The sequence below is a fragment of the Somniosus microcephalus genome, chromosome 14, assembly GCF_052327205.1.
Source record: "Somniosus microcephalus isolate GS21.2 chromosome 14, FLI_Smic_1.0, whole genome shotgun sequence".
Classification (NCBI taxonomy): domain Eukaryota; kingdom Metazoa; phylum Chordata; class Chondrichthyes; order Squaliformes; family Somniosidae; genus Somniosus; species Somniosus microcephalus.
Genome location: NC_141000.1, coordinates 112,576,762 through 112,600,699, shown reverse-complemented (window position 1 = coordinate 112,600,699; position 23,938 = coordinate 112,576,762). Strand labels below are relative to the sequence as shown.

The 23,938-nt window shown below is 47.3% G+C and overlaps 1 protein-coding gene across 5 annotated transcripts in view; it reads right to left on the bottom strand.

Moving 5' to 3' along the window:
• Positions 1-23,938, bottom strand: part of LOC147107851 (interferon-induced GTP-binding protein Mx3-like) — a 61,170-nt gene that overhangs the window by 5,768 nt on the left and 31,464 nt on the right. For all 5 annotated transcript variants that reach the window (XM_086007210.1, XM_086007206.1, XM_086007208.1 and 2 more), the window contains 9 exons: positions 22,507-22,644; positions 21,084-21,238; positions 17,618-17,756; positions 15,821-16,019; positions 11,321-11,399; positions 11,071-11,193; positions 7,414-7,558; positions 6,003-6,161; positions 4,618-4,694 (listed from right to left, as the gene is read on the bottom strand). In XM_086007210.1, coding sequence (XP_085863336.1) covers positions 4,618-4,694; positions 6,003-6,161; positions 7,414-7,558; positions 11,071-11,193; positions 11,321-11,399; positions 15,821-16,019; positions 17,618-17,756; positions 21,084-21,238; positions 22,507-22,644 — 1,214 coding nt within the window. The remainder of the gene's footprint in view (positions 1-4,617; positions 4,695-6,002; positions 6,162-7,413; positions 7,559-11,070; positions 11,194-11,320; positions 11,400-15,820; positions 16,020-17,617; positions 17,757-21,083; positions 21,239-22,506; positions 22,645-23,938) is intronic.

Here is a 23,938-nt window from a genome sequence, read left to right as displayed (position 1 = left end):
AACACCAAGCTCATGCTCTACAGAGCAGCAGTAATACCCGCCCTCCTGTATGCTTCAGAGACATGGACCATGTACAGCAGGCACCTCAAAGCACTGGAGAGGTACCACCAACGCTGCCTCCGCAAGATCCTGCAAACCCATTGGCAGGATAGGCGCACCAATGTCAGTGTTCTTGCTCAGGCCAACATCCCCAGCATCGATGCTTTGACCATGCTCAATCAGCTCCGATGGACGGGTCACATTGTCCGCATGCCCGATACAAGACTCCCAAAACAAGTACTCTACTCAGAGCTCCGGCACAGCAAGAGAGCCCCAGGTGGGCAGAGGAAACTCTTCAAGGACACCCTCAAAGCCTCCTTGAAAAAGTGCATCATCCCTACCGACACCTGGGAATCCCTGGCCCAAGACCGTACAAAGTGGTGGAGAAGCACCCGGGAAGGCGCCAAACACCTCGAATCTCTTCGCCAGGAGCAAGCAGAAGCCAAGTGCAAACAGCGGAAGGAGCGCACGTCAACCCAAGCACCCCACCCACCCGTCCCTTCAACCACCGTCTGCCCCACCTGTGACAGAGACTGTAGGTTCCGCATCAGTCACCTGAGAACTCATTTTTAGTGTGGAAGCAAGTCATCCTCGGTTCCGAGGGACTGCTGAAGAAGAAGTATATAAGTACAAGTATAAGTTGTTGCTATTGTAGGAACACATGAAGGCTTGACTGATTCACAGGCCATTATTTTGTGTGCTTTCTAAACAGAGGCATTAAGCAAATTATTTTAAATAATAAATTCCATGATCAGCTCACTCTGCCCCATATCCACTGTCCATTAAGTAAATTGCAGTTCAGGTAATTTTGAAAAAAAAAAGCTTTGTAGGTGAAAAATTGGATCGAATGCATAGTGGTTATGTTACTGGACTAGTAATCCTGAGGCCTGGACTAATACAACAACAACGTGCATTTATCTCGCGCTTTTAATGTAGTAAAACATCCGAAGGCGCTTCACAGGAGTGTTAGAAGACAAAAAATTTGACGCCAGGCCAGAAGAGAAATTCAGGCAAGTGACCAAAAGCTTGGTCAAAGAGGTAGGTTTGAAGGAGCATCTTAAAAGGAGAGAGAGGTAGCGAGGTGGAGAGGTTTAGGCAGGGAATTCCAGAGCTTAGGGCCGAGGCAACTGAAGGCACGGCCACCAATGATTGAGCGATTATAATCAGGGATGCTCAAGAGGGCAGAATTAGAGGAGCGCCGATATCTCGGGGGGTTTGTGGGGCTGGAGGAGATTAGAGAGATAGGGAGGGGCGAGGCCATGGAGGGATTTGAAAACAAGGATGAGAATTTTGAAATCAAGACATTGCTTAACCAGGAGCCAATGTAGGTCAGCGAGCACAGGGGTGATGGGTGAATGGGACTTGGTGTGAGTTAGGGCACGGGCAGCAGAGTTCTGGATGACCTCAAGTTTACGTAGGGTGGAATGTTGGAGGCCAGCCAGGAGTGTGTTGGAATTATCAAGTCTAAAGGTAGCAAAGGCATAGATGAGGGTTTCAGCAGAGGATGAGCTGAGGCAAGGATGGAGACAGGCGATGTTACGGAGGTGGAAGTAGGCAGTCTTAGTTATGCCACAGATATGTGGTCGGAAGCTCATTTCAGGGTCAAATATGACACCAAGGTTGCAAACAGTGTGGTTCAGCCTCAGACAGATGTTAGGGAGAGGGATGGAGTCAGTGGCTAGGGAACGGAGTTTGTGGCAGGGACTGAAAACTATGGCTTAGGCCTTCCCAATATTTAATTGGAGAAAATTTCTGCTCATCCAGAACTGGATGTTGGACAAGCAGTCTGAGAATTTAGAGACCGTGGAGGGATCAAGTGAAGTGGTGGTGAGGTAGAGCTGGCATCATCAGTGTACATGTGGAAACTGATGCTGTGTTTTTGGATGATGCCGCCAAGGGGCAGCATGTAGATGAGGTAACGATGCAGGAGAGGGAAGAGAAGCCATTGCAGGTGATTCTCTGGCTACGATTAGATAGATAAGAATGGAATCAGGCGAGTGCAGTCCCACCCAGCTGGACAATGGTAGAGAGACGTTGGAGAAGGATGGAGTGGTCAACCATGTCAAAGGCTGCAGACAAGTCAAGAAGGATGAGGAGGGATAGTTTACCTTTGTCACAGTCACAAAGGATGTCATTTGCGACTTTGATGAGAGCTGTTTCAGTACTTTGGCAAGGGCGGAAACCTGATTGGAGGGATTCAAACATGGAGATGTATACTCACAGAATCATACCTTTCAGCCAATGTCCCAGACTCCTCCATCACCATCCCTGGGTATGTCCTGTCCCACCAGCAGGACAGACCCACCAGGGGTGGCGGCTCAGTGGTATACAGTTGGGAGGGAGTGGCCCTGGGAGTCCTCAACATTGACTCCAGACCCCATGAAGTCTCATGGCTTCAGGTCAAGCAAACCTCCAGCTGATTACCAATCGCTCTCCCTCAGCTGATGAATCAGTACTCGTTCTTGTTGAACACCACTTGGAACGAGCAGTGAGGGTAGCAAGGGCACAGAATGTACCATGGGTGGGGGACTTCAATGTCCATCACCAAGAGTGGCTCGGTAGCACCACTACTGACTGAGCTGGCCGAGTCCTGAAGGACATAACTGCCAGACTAGGCCTGCGACAGGTGGTGAGAGAACCAACACGAGGGAAAAATCTACTTGACCTCGTCCTCGCCAATCTACCAGTCACAGATGCATCTGTCCATGACAGCATTGGTAGCAGTGACCACTGCACTGTCCTTGTGGAGACGAAGTCTCATCTTCACAATGAGGACACCCTCCATCGTGTTGTGTGGCCCTACCACCATGCTAAATGGGACAGATTCAGAACAGATCTAGTAGCTCAAAACTGGGCATCCATGAGGCGCTGTGGGCCATCAGCAGCAGGAGAATTGTATTCCACCACAATCTGTAACCTCATGGACCGGCATATTCCTCACTCTACCATTACCACCAAACCAGGGGGCCAGCCCTGGTTCAATGAGTGGTGTAGAAGAGCATGCCAAGAGCAGCACCAGGCATACTTTAAAATGCGGTGCCAACCTGGGAAAGTTGCAATGCAGGACTACATGGATGCTAAACAGCAGAAGCAGCATGCCATAGACAGAGCTAAGCGATCCCACAATCAACAGATCAGATCAAAGCTCTGCAGTCCATGGTGCTAGACCATTAAACAACTAACGGGCGGAGGAGGCTCCATGAATATCCCCATCCCCAATGATGGCAGAGCCCAGCACGCAAGCGCAAAAGACAAGGCTGAAGCATTTGCAAACATCTGCAGCCAGAAGCACCGAGTGGATGATCCATATCGGCCTCCTCCGGAGGTCCCCACCATCACAGAAGCCAGCCTTCAGCCAATTCGATTCACTCCACGCGATATCAAGAAAAGGCTGAGCGCACTGGATACAGCAAAGGCCATGGGCCCTGACAACATCCCAGCTATCATGCGGAGGACTGCTCCAGAACTAGCCGTGCCTCTAGCCAAGCTGTTCCAGTACAGCTACAACACTGGCATCTACCCGACAATGTGGAAAACTGCCCAGGTATGTCCTGTCCACAAAAAGCAGGACAAATTCAATCCGGCCAATTACCACCCCATCAGTCTACTCTCACACATCAGCAAAGTGATGGCACTGTTGATGACATCTTCCCATCAAGCAGCACTTACCAATAACCTGCTTACTGATGCTCAGTTTGGGTTCTGCCAGGACGCCTCGGCTTCAGACCTCATTACAGCTTTGGTCCAAACATGGACAAAGGAGCTGAATTCCAGAGGTGCCATTTGCAACTCCTCAGATAATGAAGCAGTCCATGCCCGCATGCAGCAAGACCTAGATGGCATTCAGGCTTGGGATGATAAGTGGCAGGTAACATTCAACATCCTGGGGTTCACCATCGACCAGAAACTTAACTGGACCAGCCACATAAATACTGTGGCAACAAGAGCAGGTCAGAGGCTAGGTATTCTGTGGCAAGTGTCTCATCCCCCGACTCCCCAAAGCCTTTCCACCATCTACAAGGCACAAGTAAGGAGTGTGATGTAATACTCTCCACTTGCCTGGATGAGTGCAGCTCCAACAACACTCAAGAAACTCAACATCATCCAGGACAAAGCGGCCCGCTTGATTGGCACCCCATCCACCACCTTAAACATTCACTCCCTCCACCACCGGAACACCGTAGCTGCAGTGTGTACCATCTACAAGATGCACTGCAGCAACTCGCCAAGGCTTCTTCGGCAGCACCTTCCAAACTCGCGACCTCTACCACTTAGAAGGACAAGGGCAGCAGGTGCACAGGACCACCATCATCTGCAAGTTCCTCTCCAAGTTGCACACCATCCTGACTTGGAAATATAGTGGCCGTTCCTTCATCGTCGCTGGGTCAAAATCCCGGAACTCCCTCCCTAACAGCACTATGGGAGTACCTTCACCACACGGACTGCAGCGGTTCAAGGCGGCGGCTCACCACCACCTTTGCAAGGGCAATTAGGGATGGGCAATAAATGCTGGCCTTGCCAGCAATGCCCACATCCCAGTAACAAATTCAAATATGTGTACTAATATCTACACTGTACCTTGGCAGCTCTCAAAAGATTTGGAACTCCACAGAAAGTGTAGACAGCGACATCCAGAAAAGCGTCTCGTACAATTTCTGCAATAGAAAGTGGGAAAAAAATATATATAATTGACGTATTCACGAGTGGAATTGGAACATGTCTTCAAAGATGACAAAGGTTGGCATGAATGTAGATGCTTCACAGTAAGATAGGGAGATTGGGTGATCAACTGCGTTAGTACACCATCCTTTCCATTCTGGGACCCAAGTTCAAAGCTAGGCTCGACCAGAGGTGAAAGTCTCCTGTACTGGCTTATAAAGGCCCGATGCGAGATGAGTTTAGATGGGCTGAACTCAATTCCTAGGGGGCACTTCTGTTGATGTTGCATGATGTTTGGCCAACTGTAATTGAGCCCATGAACTTAATATGAACTTGGGAGACAACACTGGCTCAGTTCAACAATTCTTGCCATGCTTGCTGCACATTTGCCCGCACCGGGCGGTTCCGCCCCCGTGGCCCGCACCGGGCGGTTCCGCCCCCGTGGCCCGCACCGGGCGGTTCCGCCCCCGTGGCCCGCACCGGGCGGTTCCGCCCCCGTGGCCCGCACCGGGCGGTTCCGCCCCTGTACCAAAGATCGCTAGTTTCCTGCTCTGAACCTCTCCAAACAATTAATCCGATGCCTCCTCGTCGGAGGCGATGGTTCGGCCCAGTTGTCCTTGTTGAGGTTTCATTCCTGCTGGTCCACCCAGCCACAACAAACACCAGTTTCTTAAAATGGTGCCGCAGCTCTGCTCTCCTCATTGCTTTCATTCATTCAATGCACTACCTGTGCTCGTGACAAAACAGATAGGGAGCTGATTATTTGAATGAGTTGCCGTTGCTGAATCAAGAGAGGTCAGTCAGCTCGCCATCCCCCAGCTGCCAGTCATTGTGCTCACACAGCACTCATCTGGCCAGGATATTGGCATCAATCTCTTTCAATGGAGAAATGGCCAGTTTCGACCCGTGTCATGCAAGGCCCAAGAGTTTCCTCAGAGGTGTTCCCGCTCTGCCATCGGAACTTCACTGGATTTGTGACGGAAAACCCATTTACACGCGGAGCGAGAGCAGCTCTGAGGAAATTCCGGCTCATGACCTTACTCTTATGGAGAGGCTGGGGTAAAGTAAATCAGTAGCGCTACTCTGTCTTGCCCTTGTGGCCAATTTAGGAAAAGCATTGATCGCGGCCAGGGGGACCCAAGGGGGAATGGGGGTAGGAACCAAAAGACATCAAATAAATTTAAGGACAAAGAGAAAAGGAAAAAAAAAATTCATTTTGAAGTAGTCAACCCTTCCAATATTGAACGAAGGGAGCTCTGGGGGTTTCGCGCTTTGATGAAACAATAAAGCTTCAGTTGACTTACCTGTAACTTTCTTCAGTATCTGAATGGCAGGTTGTTGCAGCTTAGCAATCTGTTGCTTCACTATCGACTCGAACGTTTTGTAGTTGACAAACCCAGGTAACTCCCGCCCACGGTAAGATTTTTCATATTCCAGAACTTTGTTACGCATCACACCATGGACTGTTATTCAAAGTAAATAAATTGGAAACGGTTACATTTTCAAGAGATGATCAGCATTTCATTGTGTGGTATGATAGCGGTAATGTGCTTTGCGCTAGATACAGGCATGAGGTGAAAGCTCATGGTCACATAACAGACCATCAATTAGAAAAGAATTTGCATTTATATCGCGCCTTTCATGGCTTCAGCCACGGAAGTATTTTTGAAGTGTAGTCAATGTTGTAATGTAGGAGATGCTGAGGCCAATTTGCACACAGCAAGCTCCCACAAACAAGAGATTGCAACTAGATAATCTATTTTAGTGATGTTGGTTGAGGGATAAGTATTGACCAGGGATCGTTTACGTCCACCTGAGAGGGCAGACGTCTCATCCGAAAGACGGCACCTCCGACAGTACAGCACTCCCTCAGCACTGCACTGGAGTGTCAGCCTGGATTTTTGTGCTCAAGTTTCTGGCGTGGGACTCGAACCCACCACCTTCTGACTCAGAGGCAAGAGTGCTACCCACAGAGTGTGATGAAATATTCCATTCATCACTGCCTGTGACTGTGGTCGGTTTCAGTGTCATTTCCCTTCCCCCAGTCCTCATTGTATTGTTTATTGGAATGTGCTGGAATGTGCTGTGTGTGTAGGGCTCCGCCCATACCTGGCCCCTTTTGTAAGCTAGCTCAGTCTGGCCTCAGTCTCCAGAAGGAAGATACCTCTCTCTCTTACGTGTTACTTTCTAAGTTAATAAAAGCCTTGTTTTGTTTCGCTAACATCGAGTCTCGGAATTATTGAGGCACATCAATGAGCCACGGCTGAAACCATCCATACCCCCTCTTCCTTCCCTCCCAACTTGGAAGCCAAGAATTTAGATTCATACCATGCAGTTAAGGAAACACAGAAACAGAAAGAGAAAATATTGGGAGATGCACAGCAGGACAACCCTAAAAGAGAAACACAGACCACTGTTTTCCTTCAACACAGCTGTAAAATACAAATGCCAAACAACCATCTTTAAATCACCGGAAAAGGATGAGTTGTCTGAGGAAGGTTAGCAGGAGTGTGAGGAGGGTAGGAATCTTCGCGGGTGAAGGGCACTTGGATACAGAACAGTTATGAGGAAACGTGTCAGAAGACAAAAGAATCTACAACCTGGTCCAATTAGATATGAGCAGTGTTAGTTCAGTTTTCAGTCCGATGCCCTGCCTGGCTCTGAAAAAGTTATTGAAATTACATAATTGTACTCCCTATTTCCTTATGCACTCACATTGCTGTTTAACCATATTGAGATGATCGTTCCAGTTTTCAAACTCCCTCCGTACGTTTGTGTAGCACCTCTCCTTCTTGATGCAATCGTCAGGCTCCTCCCCTGAAGCTAAACCTGTGAGGTGTTGACCAAACGCATTGATTTTCTGTGAACAAAATCGAAGACGGTGGACAATGGCGATCACTTAAGAACATAAGAAATAGGAGCAGGAGCAGGCCATTCAAGCCTGCTCCGCCATTCAATGAGATCATGGCTGATCTTCTGCCTCAAGTCCATTCACCGGCCCTATCGCCATATCCCTTGATGCCCTTACTAGTCAGAAATCTATCAACTTCTGTTTTGAATATACCCAATGACTGAGCCGCCACAGCCCTCTGGGGTAGAGAATTCTAAAGATTCACCACCCTCTGTGTGAAGAAATTTCTTCTCATCTCAGTCCTGAATGGCCTACCCTTTATCTTGAGGCTGTGGCCTAGACTCCCCAGCTAAGGGAAACATTCTCCCAGCATCCATCCTATCAAGCCCTGTAATAATTGTGTATGCTTCAATGAGATCCCCTCTCATTCTTCTGAATTCAAGAGAATACAGGCCTAGTTTACTCAATCACTTCTCATACGACAGTCCTGCCATCCCAGGAATCAATCTCGTGAACCTTCGTTGCACTCCCTCTATGGCAGGTATATCCTTCCTTGGGTAAGGAGACCAAAATTGTACACAGTACCCCAGGTGTGGTCTCACCAAGGCCCTATATAATTGGTGTAAGACTTCTTTACTCCTGTACTCAAATCCTCTTGTAATGAAGGCCAGCATACCATTTGCCTTCCTAATGGCTTGCTGCCCCTGCACATTCACTTTCAGTGACTCATGGACAAGGACACCCAGGTCCCTTTGAGCATCTGCATTCCCCAATCTTTCACCATTTAGGAAATACTCTGCCTTTCTGTTTTTTCTACCAAAGTGGATAACTTCACATTTATCCACATTATATTCCATCTGCCATGTTCTCGCCCACTCACTGAGCCTGTCGCGATCCCCTTGAAGCCTCTTCACAACTGACACTGACACCTAGCTTTGTATCATCAGCAAATTTGGAAATGTTACATTTAGTCCCCTCGTCCAAATCATTGATATAGATTGTGAATAGCTGGGGCCCAAGCACCGATCCTTGCGGTACCCCACTAGTCACAGCCTGCCATCCTGAAAAAGACCCGTTTATCCCTACTCTTTGTTTTCTGTCTGTTAACCAATTCTCAATCCATGCTAGTATATTACCCCCAATTCCATGTGCCCTAATTTTGTTCACCGACCTCTTGTGTGGGACCTTATCGAAGGCCTTCTGAAAATCCAAATACACCACATCTACCGGTTTCCCTTTGTCTACTCCACTAGTTACATCCTCAAAGAACTCCAATAGGTTTGTCAAACAGGATTTCCCTTTCATAAATCCATGTTGACTCTGCCCAATCTTACTATTCGTTTCTAAGTGCCCAGTTATTGCATCCTTTATAATAGATTCCAGCATTTTCCCAACTACTGATGTGAGGCTAACAGGTCTGTAGTTCCCCGTTTTCTCTCTCCCTCCTTTCTTAAATAGCGGGGTTACATTTGCTATCCTCCAATCTGCAGGAACCATTCCATAATCTATAGAATTTTGGAAGATGACAACGAATGCATCCACTATCCCAATGGCCACCTCTTTCGAAACCCTAGGATGTAGATCATCCGGTCCTTGGGATTTGTCGACTTTTAGTCCCATTAATTTTGCTAGTACTTTTTTTTTATTTTTTACTAATAATAATTTCTTTAAGTTCCTCATTCTCGTCACACCCTTGGTTTTCTGGTATTTCTGAGAGGTTTTGTTGTGTCTTCCTCCGTGAAGATAGAAACAAAGTATTTATTCAATTCCTCTGCTGCTTGTGTCTCTGGGCAAGAGGGGGTTGGGGTAGCACTGCTGCTGGGAGTGGTTGCATTGGGGGGGGGGGGGAAAGAGTGTTTATTTGGATGAAATATTAAACGGTGAATGGTTTTGGGTTGCTGTACGATAGAAATAAATCTGGACGTTTTTGTAAAAAAAAACTGCAACGTCAACAGGTATTAAACACACATTACAATTAAAACACGTTGGTGTGGTGAAGTATGGTGGAGTAGTGACAAGTTGCCCCATGGCATGATAAGACACAGACCCAATCTCTCTCACTCTGCAGAGTTCAATATCTCAGCTATGGCATCTTGGACAGGCTCTGGAGGGAGGGGGTGAGGGGAGGTTCATCCCGTTGTAAGTACCAGAATGCACTGGCCTTGGACCTCCGCCACGGATTCCTCCAAAGTTTGTGGTATCCGGGGGGAGGTCCCCTAATTCACATGCCAACGGCGGGTGCCCCCCCAATCACAACAACAACTTGTATTTATATAGCGCCTTTAACGTAATAAAAACGTCCCAAGGCGCTTCACAGGAGCGTTATGAGACAAAAAATTTGACACCAAGCCACATAAGGAGAAATTTGGGCAGGTGACCAAAAGCTTGGTCAAAGAGGTAGGTTTTAAGGAGCGTCTTAAAAGGAGGAAGGAGAGGTAGAGAGGTTTAGGCAGGGAATTCCAGAGCTAAGGGCCTAGGCCACAGAAGGCACGGCCACCAATGGTTGAGCGATTATAATCAGGGATGCTCAAGAGGGCAGAATTAGAGGAGCGCAGATATCTCAGGGGGTTGTGGGGCTGGACGAGATTAGAGAGATAGGGAGGGGCGGGGCCATGGAGGGATTTGAAAACGAGGATGAGAATTTTGAAATCGAGGCGTTGCTTAACCGGGAGCCAATGTAGGTCAGTGAGCGCAGGGGTGATGGGTGAACGTGACTGTGACTTGGCGCGAATTAGGACACGGGCAGCCGAGTTTTGGATGACCTCAAGTTTACATAGGGTAAAATGTGGGAGGTCAGCCAGGAGTGCGTTGGATAGTCAAGTCTAGAGGTAACAAAGGCATGGATGAGGGTTTCAGCCGCGGATGAGCTGAGGCAAAGGCGGAGACGGGCGATGTTACGGAGGTGGAAATAGGCAGTCTTTGTTATGCTGCGGATATGTGGGCGGAAGCTCATTTCAGGGTCAAATATGACACCAAAGTTGCGAGCCGTGTGTTAGGGAGAGAGATGGAGTCACTGGCTAGGGAATTAGGGTCACATCCCGAGCTTCCGTTGAAGTTCCATTCAAAGTCCATTCAAAGTCCCGGTTTGAGGGTGGGTGGGGGCGATGCCAGGTTCCCGCCTCAGGAAGAAAATCGGATGTGCACTCCTAAAACGAGCTTTCTTTTTGAGAATTCAGGCTTCGATGCCAGCCTGAACCCCTAAAATGGGCTCAACCTCCACGGTTTTTGCAGCATGGTATATTATCGATGGCACGTCCGGTCTCGCTGACGGTCAGAAATGTTGTAGGGAATCTCCATCCTTGGCTCAACCCCCTTCTTTTGCCATTGAACTTGTATGAAGTGGGTGGAGGCTCTGTCCCTGATAAGGCTCTATGGAATCCCTGATGATTTACCCCACACTTTATGTGTCCCGTTTCTGGCCAAATTTAAGGCCCACTCCCCCTGGCGTCATAGTAGCAGCGTGTTGCCAGAAGGTCTGCTGATTTTCAGCCCATTTACGATTTATAAGATGCAATACTAACCTGAATCATAAAAGTTACTTTTTCACTGTCTGTGTCTGGAACTCCCTCACCCTGTCTTTCCAATTCTTTGGCTGTTGTGCACAGTTTCTCTTCAATCTCCTTTTCCAAACTGGGCAAAGATTTCTTCAAAAATGCAAGAAGATGATTACAATGCAAAAATCAACAATGTGTAAAAGTTCATGTTAAATTAACTGACACAACCTCTAACTGTGGATAGGGTTGAACTCGAACGTATTTACCAAAAACTTACTATGATGTGGTCAACAAGTTCTGACGTAAGTCTATCAGCCAAGCATGGGATGGTGGCCTTCTTATCATCCAAGAGAGGTCTGAGGAGCAAAGAAATTGCACAACCTTATTAGTCATACAGCAGGGCTTTTCCATAAACCGTGTCAGCTGTCGCTCAGTCTCTGGATCAGAAGGTTGTGGGTTCAAGTCCCACTCCAGGGACATGAGCACAAAAATCTAGGCTGATGCACCCAGCGCGGCGCTGTGGGAGTACTGCACTGTCGGCAGTGCTGTCTTTCGGATGAGGCGTTAAACTGAGGCCCCATCTGCTCACTCAGGTGGACGTAAAAGATCCCATGGCACTACTTGAAGAAGAGCAGTGTGAGTTATCTCCGGTGTCCTGGCCAATATTTATCCCTCAATTAACATCACTAAAAAAAAAATATTATCTGGTCATTATCACATTGCTGTTTGTGGAACCTTGCTGTGCGCAAATTGGCTGCCGCGTTTCCCACATTACAACAGTGCCTATACTTCAAATGTACTTCATTGGCTGTAAAGCAATTTGTCGGAGCACCATCACCGCCAACCTCCCGTCCATTCATTCCTTCATCGTTGTTACGTCAATATTTCAGCATTGCCTACCTAACAGCACTATGAGAACACCATCACCACAAGGACTGCAGCAGTTCAAGGAGGAAGCCCGGTGGTCGAGAAAGGTGCTATATAAATGCAAGTCTTTCTTAAACCTGTTGTAGTTGCCATCTCAAGAACAGAGCTACAGATCAATTATTTTAAATGGTTTCTATTGGTGAAGACCACAAACAAAACATATTATGGTCCAGAAATTCGGGTCTCCACGGGTGAGTACGCACGGGGTACTCACCCGTAGGCCCAAAGGAAGTGCCGGTTTTCTGCATGCACGGGAAACCGGCACTTCCATTCCTCTGAAAGCAGGGGTTCAGAGGTCGAACGCATGTGCGAGGGAGGCTGCGCGTGCATCAAACTTAGGTTGTTTTTTTTTTTTTTTATAAAAACAGATTTTTCCGTGAGGGTAAGTCTCCAGAATTTAGAAATGTAAAAAGCAGGCGTAAGGCCTGCTTTTTACAAGGTAAGTGGTGTATTAATTAAAATTAAAACATTTTTTCCCCACAGGTTTATTATTTTTAAATACTTTAAAACAAGGTGAGTTTATTTTTAGCCCCGTTAGAATATAAAATTATTTTTTTCAAAAATTTAAATTATTGTTTAAAATAGTTATTTCATGTAATTTATAGTTTATTTTAAAAATGTGATGTAAAAAAAAAATTATTTGAAGGTTTAGTGCTATTTTGGGGCCGTAGTATTTATAAGTCTTGACAGCACTTCCTGTCAATCTTATGAATGGAGCATTCCCTGCTCCGATTGGCTCCCCATGGCCCACGTGATCCCAGGGGACGCATCGAACTAACTGCGCCCCTGGGATACGCAAGCACTGCGCGCCGACAGCTGGGCCAGGCCCCGGATCGGAATTCCACAGGGCCCTACAGCTCAACTGCCAGCACGCAAGGTAAGTGCAGGTCGGGGGCTTACACCCGCGGGAAGCCCCCGACCCGAATTTCTGGGCCATTATTCAAAGGAGACAAAGAATAATTAAACATTATTCTCGGGGTGTGGGTGACGCTCGCAAGGCCACGTTTATTGGTCATCCCTAGCTGTCCCGAGAAGGTGGTGGTGGTTGATGTAACAACGATAAAGGAATGAATGGAGGGGAGCTTGGAGGTGATGGTGCTCCTACAGATTGGAGGGAAGGTGGAAGCTAGGAAGGGATCTAGAAAGGAAGATTGGAAGTAAAGGAAGGACAAAGGAAGAAAGTCGGGGGGGGGGGAAAAAGAGAGAGAGAGAGAGAGAAAAGGGAGGAAGATGGAGAAGAACAACAACTTGCATTTATATAGCGCCGTTAATGTAGTCAAACATCCCAAGGCGCCGCAAAGGAACATTTTCAAACAAAATTTGACACGAGCCACATAAGGAGATATTAGGACAAATGACCAAAAGCTTGTTCAAAGAGGTCAGTTTTAAGGAGCATCTTAAGGAGGAGAGAGAGTGCTACATAAAAGGTTACTGCACAAGATAAGAGCTCATGGTGTTGGGGATAATATATTAGCATGGATAGAGATTGGTTAACTAACAGAAAACAGAGAGTCGGGATAAATGGGTCATTTTCAGGATGGCAATCTGTAACTAGTGGGGTGCCACAAGGATCAGTGCTGGGGCCTCAGCTATTTTCAATCTATATTAATGACTTGGATGAAGGAAGCGTGTGTATTGTAGCCAAATTTGCAGACGATACAGATAGGTGGGGAAGTAGGTTGTGAGGAGGACATAATGGGCTGGATTTTCATTGAGGAGGCTACAACTTTCGGGGTTGTAGTCCCGCCTCCATCAAGTTGTAGCCAACCCACACGATTTTGACTTGATTCACCTTGTTGAGCCTGTCCAGCAGGCCAATTAAGGGCCACCCAGCAACAGGTGACGTCACAGATTGATATTTCATCTGTCAAGAGCTTTTGACAGATGAAATATCAGCGTTTGACAGCTGTTTGACGCTGTCAATCACTGACAGTCTGTACTCCAAGTTAATTCCTTCCTCTCAGGATGATTTAGAGATCTCTCCGGAACAGAAAGCTGAATGCTGCAATTTTTGACAGATCGCGGCCATTCTGCTTTCTGTGCCGGTGAGATGAGGGACTCCCAAGACCGGAAGGAAGGAAGGCTGTAAAGGTAAGTAAAACTTCTTTAAACACTCCAAACACACTTACCTCTGCACTCATACACCCATCACTCACCGGAACACCGGACATCTCGACCCCTCCAAGCCCTTCAGCCCGACGGCCCGCCTCGCTAACTTGACGTGGTTTGGAGCCGTCGGGAATCCCACATTTCACCAATGAAAATAGGGATTAGGCTAAAAACTGCCTGTTTTTAACAATTGGCACTAATCCCCTTCCCGCCTCGGGGAGGCGGGTCCCAGTGCGGGTCGGGTACCCGCCTCCTTTGAAACTGGCAAGGAGGCGGGTTGGCGGCAGGATGGGTTCGTGCCCCCCGATTTTGGGATTTTAACTCCCCCAATATGCCTCCAATCCCGCCTCCACGGCCCAATGAAAATCCTGCCCAGAGAGTCTACAAAGGGATTTAGATAGGTTAAGTGAGTGGGCAAGAATTTGACAGATGGGAGTATAACGTGGGAAAATGTGAGGTTATCCACTTTGGTAGGAAGAATAGAAAAGAAAAATATTATTTAAATGGAGAAAGACTACAGAATGCGGCGGTACAGAGGGATTTGGGTTTCCTCATACATGAAATACAAAAAGTTAACATGCAGGTACAGCAAGTAATTAGGAAGGCAAATGGAGTGGTGGTCTTTATTGCAAGGGGGATAGAGTATAAAAGTAGGGAAGTCTTGCTATAACTGTATAGGGCGCTGGTGAGACCACACCTAGAGTACTGCGTGCAGTTTTGGTTACCTTATTTAAGGAGGGATATACTTGCATTGGAGGCAGTTCAGAGACGATTCACTAGGTTGATTCCTGAGATGAGGGAGTTGTCTTATGAGGAAAGGTTGAGCAGGTTGGGCCTATACTCATTGGAGTTTAGAAGAATGAGAGGGGATCTTATTGAAACATAAAAGATTCTGAGGGGGCTTGACAAAGTAGATGCTGAGAGGATGTTTCCCCTCGTGGGGGAATCTAGAACGAGGGGGCATATTTTCAGAATAAGGGGTCGCCCATTTAAGACGGAGATGAGGAGGAATTTCTTCTCTCAGAGGGTCGTGAATCTTTGGAATTCTCTACCCCAGAGAGCTGTGGAGGCGGAGTCATTGAATATATTCAAGGCCGAGATTGACAGATTTTTGAGCTATAGGGGAATCAAGGGTTATGGGGAGCGGGCGGGAAAGTGGAGTTGAGGCCAAAGATCAGATCAGCCATGATCTTATTGAATGGCGGAGCAGGCTCGAGGGGCTGAATGGCCTACTCCTGCTCCTACTTCTTATGTTATGAGAGGTTTAGGGAGGGAATTCCAGAGTTTAGGGTCTAGGCAGCTGAAAGCACGACTGCCAATGGTGGAACGATTAAAATTGTGAATGCGCAAGAGGCCAGAATTGGAGGAGCGCAGAGATATCAGAGGGTTGTAGGGCTGGAGAACTTTGCAGAGATAGATAGGGAGGGGCGAAGCCGGATCGTGAGCCAATGAAGGTCACGAGCACAGGGGTGATGGGCGAACGGGACTTGGTGCGAGTAAGGACACGGGCAGCTTTAATGAAAGATTTTATGGCCAATGTTTCCGCTAAGGTGTGTGTGCGGCCGCGCCGTAAACTGAAAGGACCCGCGCAGGCCGCTCACGGGCTTTTACACTGTAAATACCGCGTATGCGCAGAAATTTAAAGGGACCGCGCATTAAAAGAAACAGGCCGCGCAGAACAAAGTGCAGCTTACGGTGAACATTGATTATGACAGAAGCTCTTCATTGTTGTTGGTTTTACCTATAGTCCTCATGATCTTCAAAAAACGTTCTCTCTTTCTTTATTGCTTCTCTCAACGTCAGTTGGTCATTAATCTCTTTTTGGCCGCGGCACTTAACGATCATGTAACCTTTCTTCAGCTCCACCACTAGGTTCTGTATAATGTCTACCACGTTGCCTTCTGTTCCTTTGTCAACCAGGTCAGGTTTAGTCAAAATACCTGCATTTTCAACACATTTTGTTGGTGAGGTAGTGTGACAAATCTCTTATTGTCTTTCAAGCCTGAAGATTTCCCCCTTCCCGCCCAGCCGTGTCCAGCTACAGACCAGCGAGTGTGTGACGTATATATTTAAGGCTAGATTTTCCGACTTCACATTCCCAGTGATGACTTTCGTGGCCTGGGAGCAAATATGCAAGAATCCATGCTGAGGTCAATGGGCCCTCGAGAATTTTCCATCCCTTAACACAAAATGAACAGAAAATCCTGTCGACCTCTGCGCCAGAATTCCCATTATATGCTCCCAGGTAAATTTGCAAACTCTGCTCTTTTTAAGGTGCAAGTGCAAAACATTTCAGGTTTAGTGATTTCAATGGGCTGTAATTTGCGGCCCCTACGGGTGTGTACGTGCTCGTAGGGGCCGCGCAAGTTCTGGGTTTAGGCATACGCTGCGCATGCACTAAAACCCGGAACTTGCGATGTCAAGAATCATCTTGACAGATCATCCACATCCCCGGGAAAAGGGCCACCGCGGGCGGAGAGTTGTGCTATTTGCCCAACTTCTGCCCAGCGAATGCCTGTGAAATTCTTACGCCTGGTAAAAGCAGCAGCGTAAGGCCTGCTTTTACCAGCGTAAGAGTTTTAAAAAACAGAAAAATAAAATTTTAATCAATAATTTATGCATTTAAAAACTAAAAAGTTTATTTTTAGCTACTTTAAAACAAGTAAATTTATTTTTCAAAAATTTAATTTTTGTTTTAAATATTTAATTAAATGCTATTTTAATTAATTTTAAATGTGATTTAAAAAATTTATCTGATGCCTAGTTTGATGGGGATTCCCTTCTGTCATTTGTTCGGCCGGCCCACGTGATCCCGGTGGTGCTTGTGAACCGCCTGCGCCCCTGGGATACGTGGGCCTCTTCCTGCGGGTACCCGGAGAGGCCCAGGGCTGCGAGTCTCCGTGGATCCCAGGTAGGCGGGCATTTTATTTGTGGATTGGAGGCATTTCCCCGCGCGAAGCCTCCGATCGCAAATTCAGGCCCATTGCCAGGGTTGGGATTTAAAGTCAACCTCTGGGTCACTAGACCATTAACCATTATACTATCATACCTGTTACTATGTTTGATTAGCATGCAAATGCTTCATGGGTGAAGTTACTTTGTCCACAGGTTAACTTCTTTGTTAAAATTGCTATTGAAGGAATTTCAGATGAGCGATATTAAGTATTTACACACTAATAGTGGCAGAGCATGATTTTCAAGGGTATAAAGTCTCATTTCCCACTGCTGGCAGTCTTCTGCTCTGTAGATATCCATATGATGTACATGCTACTCGAAGGTGAATATTATGCAGCATTGATTAATCTAGTGCCACAAAAAAAAGGTGCAACATAATAACAGTTTGAGGCAGGAGAAGACCTTCAGCCCACCCATCCAGAGTATTTATTATCTTGCTACACTTCTAATAACCCTGAATCTCATTAGTTGACAAGAACCTGTCTAATTCCTTCTTGGCGTCACCAAAATGTGATGGTGTTAAAGATTTGATTTTAACAATCGCAGGGACAACAGTCAAAAGGACATTTTTCAGTTTAATTACCCAGAGTTCTTTCTCCAGAAGGGTCCACTTCCTGGGCCATTTTCAGAGCTTCTGTGGTTGCTATGTCAACGTTGCATGGCACAACCACAAGGTTAATTGTTTCTTGTTTCTGAATAAATTTCTTAATGAGTCTCTTAATCTGAAATAAACATAGACCTATTAGCTGCAAAGTGAGTTCAAAAGTAAACAAATAAGAGTGTTGGGGGTGGGGGCAAAGAATTCATAAGAAGTAATTCCTTGATGAAGAACACCTCAACAACTATTTATACAAGGTGCTTCTTTCTTTAACTGTCACTGACTGTAATTAACTACCACATCAGCTTAACATCGGTGGTAGGAAAAATAATGGAATCCCTACTAAAGGAGAGAATAGAAGAACATCTAGAAACAAAAAGTATAATAATGTATAGCATGGATTTCAAGAGGGAAAATCTTGCTTGACCAACATGTTGAATTTTTTGAAGAGGTAACAGAGAGAGTAGACAATGGTAATACAGTAGATGTATTTTATCTAGATTTTCAAAAGGCCTTCGATAAGGTACCCCATAATAGACAAATGAATAAGGTCAGAGAATGCAGAGTCAGGGATCAAGTAGCAGAATGGATTGGTGGCTGGCTTCAGGACAGAAAGCAGAGAGTGGGAGTAAATGGTAGTTATTCACAGTGGCAGAAGGTGGGTAGTGATGTTCCACAAGGATCAGTGCTGGGACCACTGCTGTTCACAATTTACGTTAACGATTTAGACTTTGGAATCCAAAACACAATTTCTAAATTTGTGGATGATCCCAGCCGATCCCCGACCCCCACCTGCCCCGTGATCCATCAATGAGCCCCCCGCGACTCCTCCCCCGGATGACCCCTTGCTCTCTGCATCTGAAGGCCTACCCGCCCGCAGCAAGCCTGTCTCTCATGCTGGCTGGCTGTGGGCGGGAATCTGAGGACTCGCATGCAAATCAGGCCCTGCCGTTAAAGTTGGCAGGGCCTGCGGGAAACCTGGCCTCCTGGGTTTCCCCGCACACCTCGGAACCCCCCCCCCCCCAACCTGCCGAAAATTCCAACCATTAACTCCGTTTCTCCCTCCACAGAAGCTGCCTGACCTGCCGAGTATTTCCAGCATTGTCTGTTTTCATTTAAGGGGAAGATTTGTTCTGCGCTACACACGCAATAAACTGTAGATGCATTCTTGATAAACCAGTTCACAATTTTGTAGAATAGCAGGACATCTTTCCCCATGGTGTATGAGAAGTTCTCACATCTGACAACGGCCGTGCGCCATGTGAGCAAACATCTAACAACGCTACACTTTCTCATATCTTAGCCTGAATACTGAGACGTGGGGAAGAGTTCTTTAAATGTTAGTCTCGGTGGGCTTAAGAATGCACAAAAAGTAGAAAAGCCACCTGGCCAAAATATGTGTGCGTCCCAGAATATTGAGGAAGCTCAGGAGGAGATAGCCTGAGGCTCTAACTACGGTTTCCTAAAAGATTAGGAATGGAAATTGTGTCAAAGTATTGGAGGGTGGCAATTATTATACTTATGTTCACGAAAGAGGAAAGGGATGAACCAGGAGTCAATAAATCAATCAGGAACATAGGAATTGCAAATATTCTACAACAGACCCAGAGATGAGGCAAAGAAAAGGAAAGCTTTGGGAACCACAGAAGGGAATTTTAACATGGGTGAGCGGCTGGGAGGTTAAATGGGCAAAAATTCCAAGAGTATCAGGAAGCCGGCTCCAACCCGTTGACTTCCGTGTTTTACTGAGGTGAGAAAAGGGGCGGGCAGCCAATCCGCTCCCAGGAGGCGGGATGGCATTTAAAATATGTTAATGAGGTTGGAAGCACGGATTTAACCTGCTTTTCAGGTTTAACTGCGGCCGGCTGGGTTTCCCGGGTCTTGGGATTCTCGGCAGCTGCAGCGAGGCGAGGACAACCTCAGGGAGCCGTCCTTGTGGGCCGGGAAGAGCAGGAGTGCTCCCTCCCGGCCCCCCAAGCTCCGTCACCATCAGGCCCCCCCGACCATGCAAACCTCCCCCCCTGGGTTAGGATCCCCCCTGGAGTCAGGGATCAGACACCCCCGCAGTCAGGGATCGGAGCCTCCTTTGGGATTCGACCCCCCCCTTGTGGTCGGGGATCAGATCCCCCCCAGGATCGGGCACATTGACAGGGTCGGCAATCGAACCCCCTTGGGATCAGCCCCGCCCCCGGGGTCAGGGATCGGACCTACCTGGTCCTGCGGCCTCCTCCAGAGTGCTCCCTACCCGACTGGAAACCAAGCCTGTCAATCAGGCCGACTTCCAGGCGGGGAACCTGTTGTTATAATTCTCATCATCATAAAGAAACTACTCATGAAATAACACTGGACAGCCAGCTGGTGGCGCCGTCCAAGGAGTATAAATACTCGGGTGTGGGCCCAGCTTTCTCAGGGACATTTTGTAAGACAGGAACTAGTGAAGTACAACTAGACCTCCATGTTTTGAAACAAGTTGATTAGAGACTTGCTTTATACTCAAACCAAGTGTGTAGTGAGTTTTATTACGTCACCTGTCAGGGCCAAGAGTCACACACTGTGGAGTTAAAGCTCCACTGCATGCGGGAAAGCCAGACTTCTGGGTTTCCCGTCCGAAATGCCGCCTCGCCGCCTATGCAACCCGCCCGAGTAAGTATCCAGCCCTATAGGTCCAAAGTCACTCCCAAGTACGCTACACTTTCCACAGGTCATGTCTCAAATTACTCATATACAGTATCCCAAAATAATATTTTCTGGAAGAAATTAATTGAATTTGCCAATCAAACACATTGCCTCTTTTGTTTTCCTGTTATATAAACAATTTAAACATATGCATGAGAGGAATTATTGCGAGAGGTGAAATCTTACTGCGAGAAGCCATGAAAGTGGGGAAAGTGCTAAAAGGGCTGGTCTTGTAAAGTTAAGGTGTATATGTATTGTTGGGACAATGTGGAGAGAGCTTTACTCAACAACAACTTGCATTTATATAGCACCTTTAATGTAAAGCATCCCAAGGCGCTTCGCAGGAGTAAAAATAGACAAAAATTGACACCAAAGGTGACATTAGGACAGGTGACTAAAAGCTTGGCCAAAGAGGCAGGTTTTAAGGAGCATCTTAAAGGAGGAGAGAGATGTGGGGAGGCGGAGAGGTTTCGGGAGGGAATTCCAGAGCTTAGGGCCTGGACAGCTGAAGGCACGGCCGCCAATGGTGGGGCAAAGGAAGTTGGGGATGCTCAAGAGGCCAGAATTGGAAGAGCGCAGAGATCCCAGAGGGCGGAAGAAGGGAGGCCGGCCAGGAGAGTGTTGGAATGGTTGCACTCTGCATCTAACCTTTGCCAGATCTGACACAGAAGGACTTACTGCAGACAATGCAAGCCCGATTCTTCACCCTGCTGAACACAAAAAGTCACTGAATATAGAAAAGCTGTTTTATATTTGCCACAGTACGGCTACACACCTGATCTCCGATATCTGCTGGCTGGTTACCGACAGCTACTCGGGCTATCCCTGGTAGATCGATGAGCGTGAGGTCAGGAACGTTGCTGGATTCGATTTGGAGGCTGATTAATTCTTCACTGATTCCTACTCCTTCACCTGCCATGACATTCTGGGCTGGAGAGATGTGATGTTTGGTCAGTGACAAGGTAACATACAATGGTGACTGAGAAAATGATAGCCATCAAAGTCAAACCAATATCATTTTTAGCTAAGAATACAAATATATTACATCTCGACCATATTCCTAGTGTACGTACACAGTCGAAACAACACGTGAACTACATCTATATTCAAGAGGCACTGTCTTCATGAAATACTGGTTCGCAAACCTTACAATTCTTTGGGGCGGGGAAAGAACGAGAAGAATAATGCACCATTTCCATTGCAATAATCTCTAGCCCATGATATGGTTTGATATGAGTGAAATAATCACCGGGGTAGATGAAGGGAAACTTCCCCTCCAAGTTTACTCCCCCCCCCCCCGAAAGCACTGGGTTAGAAATTCTAGCCTCGGGCCCAGAATCGGCGCTGTGCAGGTGTTGGCCACCCCAACAGAAGGCCCAAGACCAAGACCGGCCCAAAATTGGGCCTCGGGCCTCAGTAATATTGTCTGGCCGAGCTGCCATGGCCTGTCAATCAGCCACAGGCTTCTCGCCCCTTTGTGCGAAGACGGATGTCGGATCACCTGCCTCGCCATCCGAGGCCCAAAGGTAAGTGGGTGGGATGGGGTTTGGGGGGGGGGGGGGGGGGGGGGGCGGGGGCATGAGGGGAAGGGTGGCAGTGGGTGGGAGCCCGAGCTCCAGGAGTCCTCTGGAGCCAGGGAGCAGTCCTGCTCCTCCTGGTTCCACAGCAACGATTTCTGATCGAATTTTGAAAGATTAACTTACATTTCGTTGGTGGCTGCCGAAGAATCCTAAGCCAGGCACCTTCTCCGCTGATCGGCAACCGGACCCAAGGCATTAGGCCCCTTCATTTGCATATGTAAAGAACCAAACTCCTGTTTTAGGCGGCTGCCCGGGATGCCTGCAAAGCTGCCTTTACCAATGACGCAGATTGGGTGTTCCCTTTCCCCCCTCAGCCCGTTTACCACACCAGAAAGTGGGCACAACAAGGTCCAATTTTCACCCCACTGATTCTCATTAGCACATAGCTCCATAGGCATTGGCAGGCCTCCTGTACCTGGTCCAAATTCGTCACGCATGATCCTACACAGTGTAGGGCCGATCTTAAGAATGAGCATGAACGGTGGGGAGACATCCCCGGTGGATTTGCACAAATCAAGAATCTTTGATCCGTAAATGATACCATTAGTTTTTACACAACATAAAGTGTGAAAGGAAGTCACACATATCTAGAATAAGTGAAGTTCAGTTTTGCAGTACCGGTCCGAATTTCTTCCTCCACTTCCGATGGATCCGTCAGGTCCTCAACAGTAGTTCTATAAGTGATTTGGCCCTTCCACACATTGTTCTCTTTGGCTTTTTTCAGCTTCAGTTCAAGAGGACACCTTGTAACAATACCTGCCGTGGAATAATTAAAAGGATGACATTGTTTAAAGTGAATTACAACCACACAGTATTGGCAGTTAGGTGCATCATAGAACATAGTGTTAGCTGTGGCTCAGTTGGTAGCACCCTCGCCTTGGAGTCAGAAGGTTGACACTGTCTTGTTTTGCACACTTTGTACAAAAATAATAAATTGCAGGACAACGGAGTATTACAGTTTAAACTCTTTTAATGAACCATCAGGTCTGTAAGCTTTCTCAATCATCCAGCACCGTGTGGACAAGATGGAGTCAGGACCCCTGGGTCTTCTAAACAATAGCAGTCCTTACAGATGCCTGCAGGCCAATGACAACTCAGCATGTGATCACATGTGAATATAATAGGTATTCCTTACAGATGCCTGCGGGCCAATGATAATTCAGTATGCAAATGTTACAGACACTGCCAGTGCGGTGCTGAGGGAGTGCTGCGCTGTCGGAGGTGCCGTCTTTTGGATGAGACGTTAAACCGAGGCCCCGTCTGCTCGCTCAGGTAGACGTAAAAGATCCCACGGCACTATTTTGAAGGGGAGTTATCCTTGGTGTCCTGACCAATAGTTATCCCTCAATCAACATCACCAAAACAGATTATCTGGTCATTATCACATTGCTGTTTGTGGGAGCTTGCTGTGCGCAAATTGGCTGCCGTATTTCCTACATTACAACAGTGACTCCACTTCAAAAAGTACTTCATTGGCTGCAAAGTGCTTTGGGACGTCTGGTGGTTGTGAAAGGCGCTATAGAAACATAGAAGATAGGAGCAGGAGTAGGCCATTCGGCCCTGCTCCGCCATTCAATGAGATCATGGCTGATCATCCAAATTCAGTACCCTGTCCCTGCCTTCTCCCCACATCCCTTGATCCCTTTAGCCTTAAGAAATGTATCCAACTCTTTTTTGAATATATTTAATGAACTGGCCTCCACCGCCCTCTGTGGCAGAGAATTCCACAGGTTCACCACTCGCTGGGTGAAGAAATTCCTCCTCATTTCAGTCCTAAATGGCTTACACCTTATCCTTAGACTATGACCCCTGGTTCTGGACTCCCCGGCCATCATAAACATCCTTCCTGCATCTAGTTTGTCCAGGCCTGACAGAATGTTATAAGTTTCGATGAGATCCCCTCTCAATCTTCTAAACTCCAGTGAGTATAAGCCCAATCAACACAATCTCTCCTCATACGTCATTCCTGCCATCCCAGGTATCAGCCTGGTGAATCTTCGCTGCACTCCTTCCATGGCAAGAACGTCCTTCCTCAGGTAAGGCGACCAAA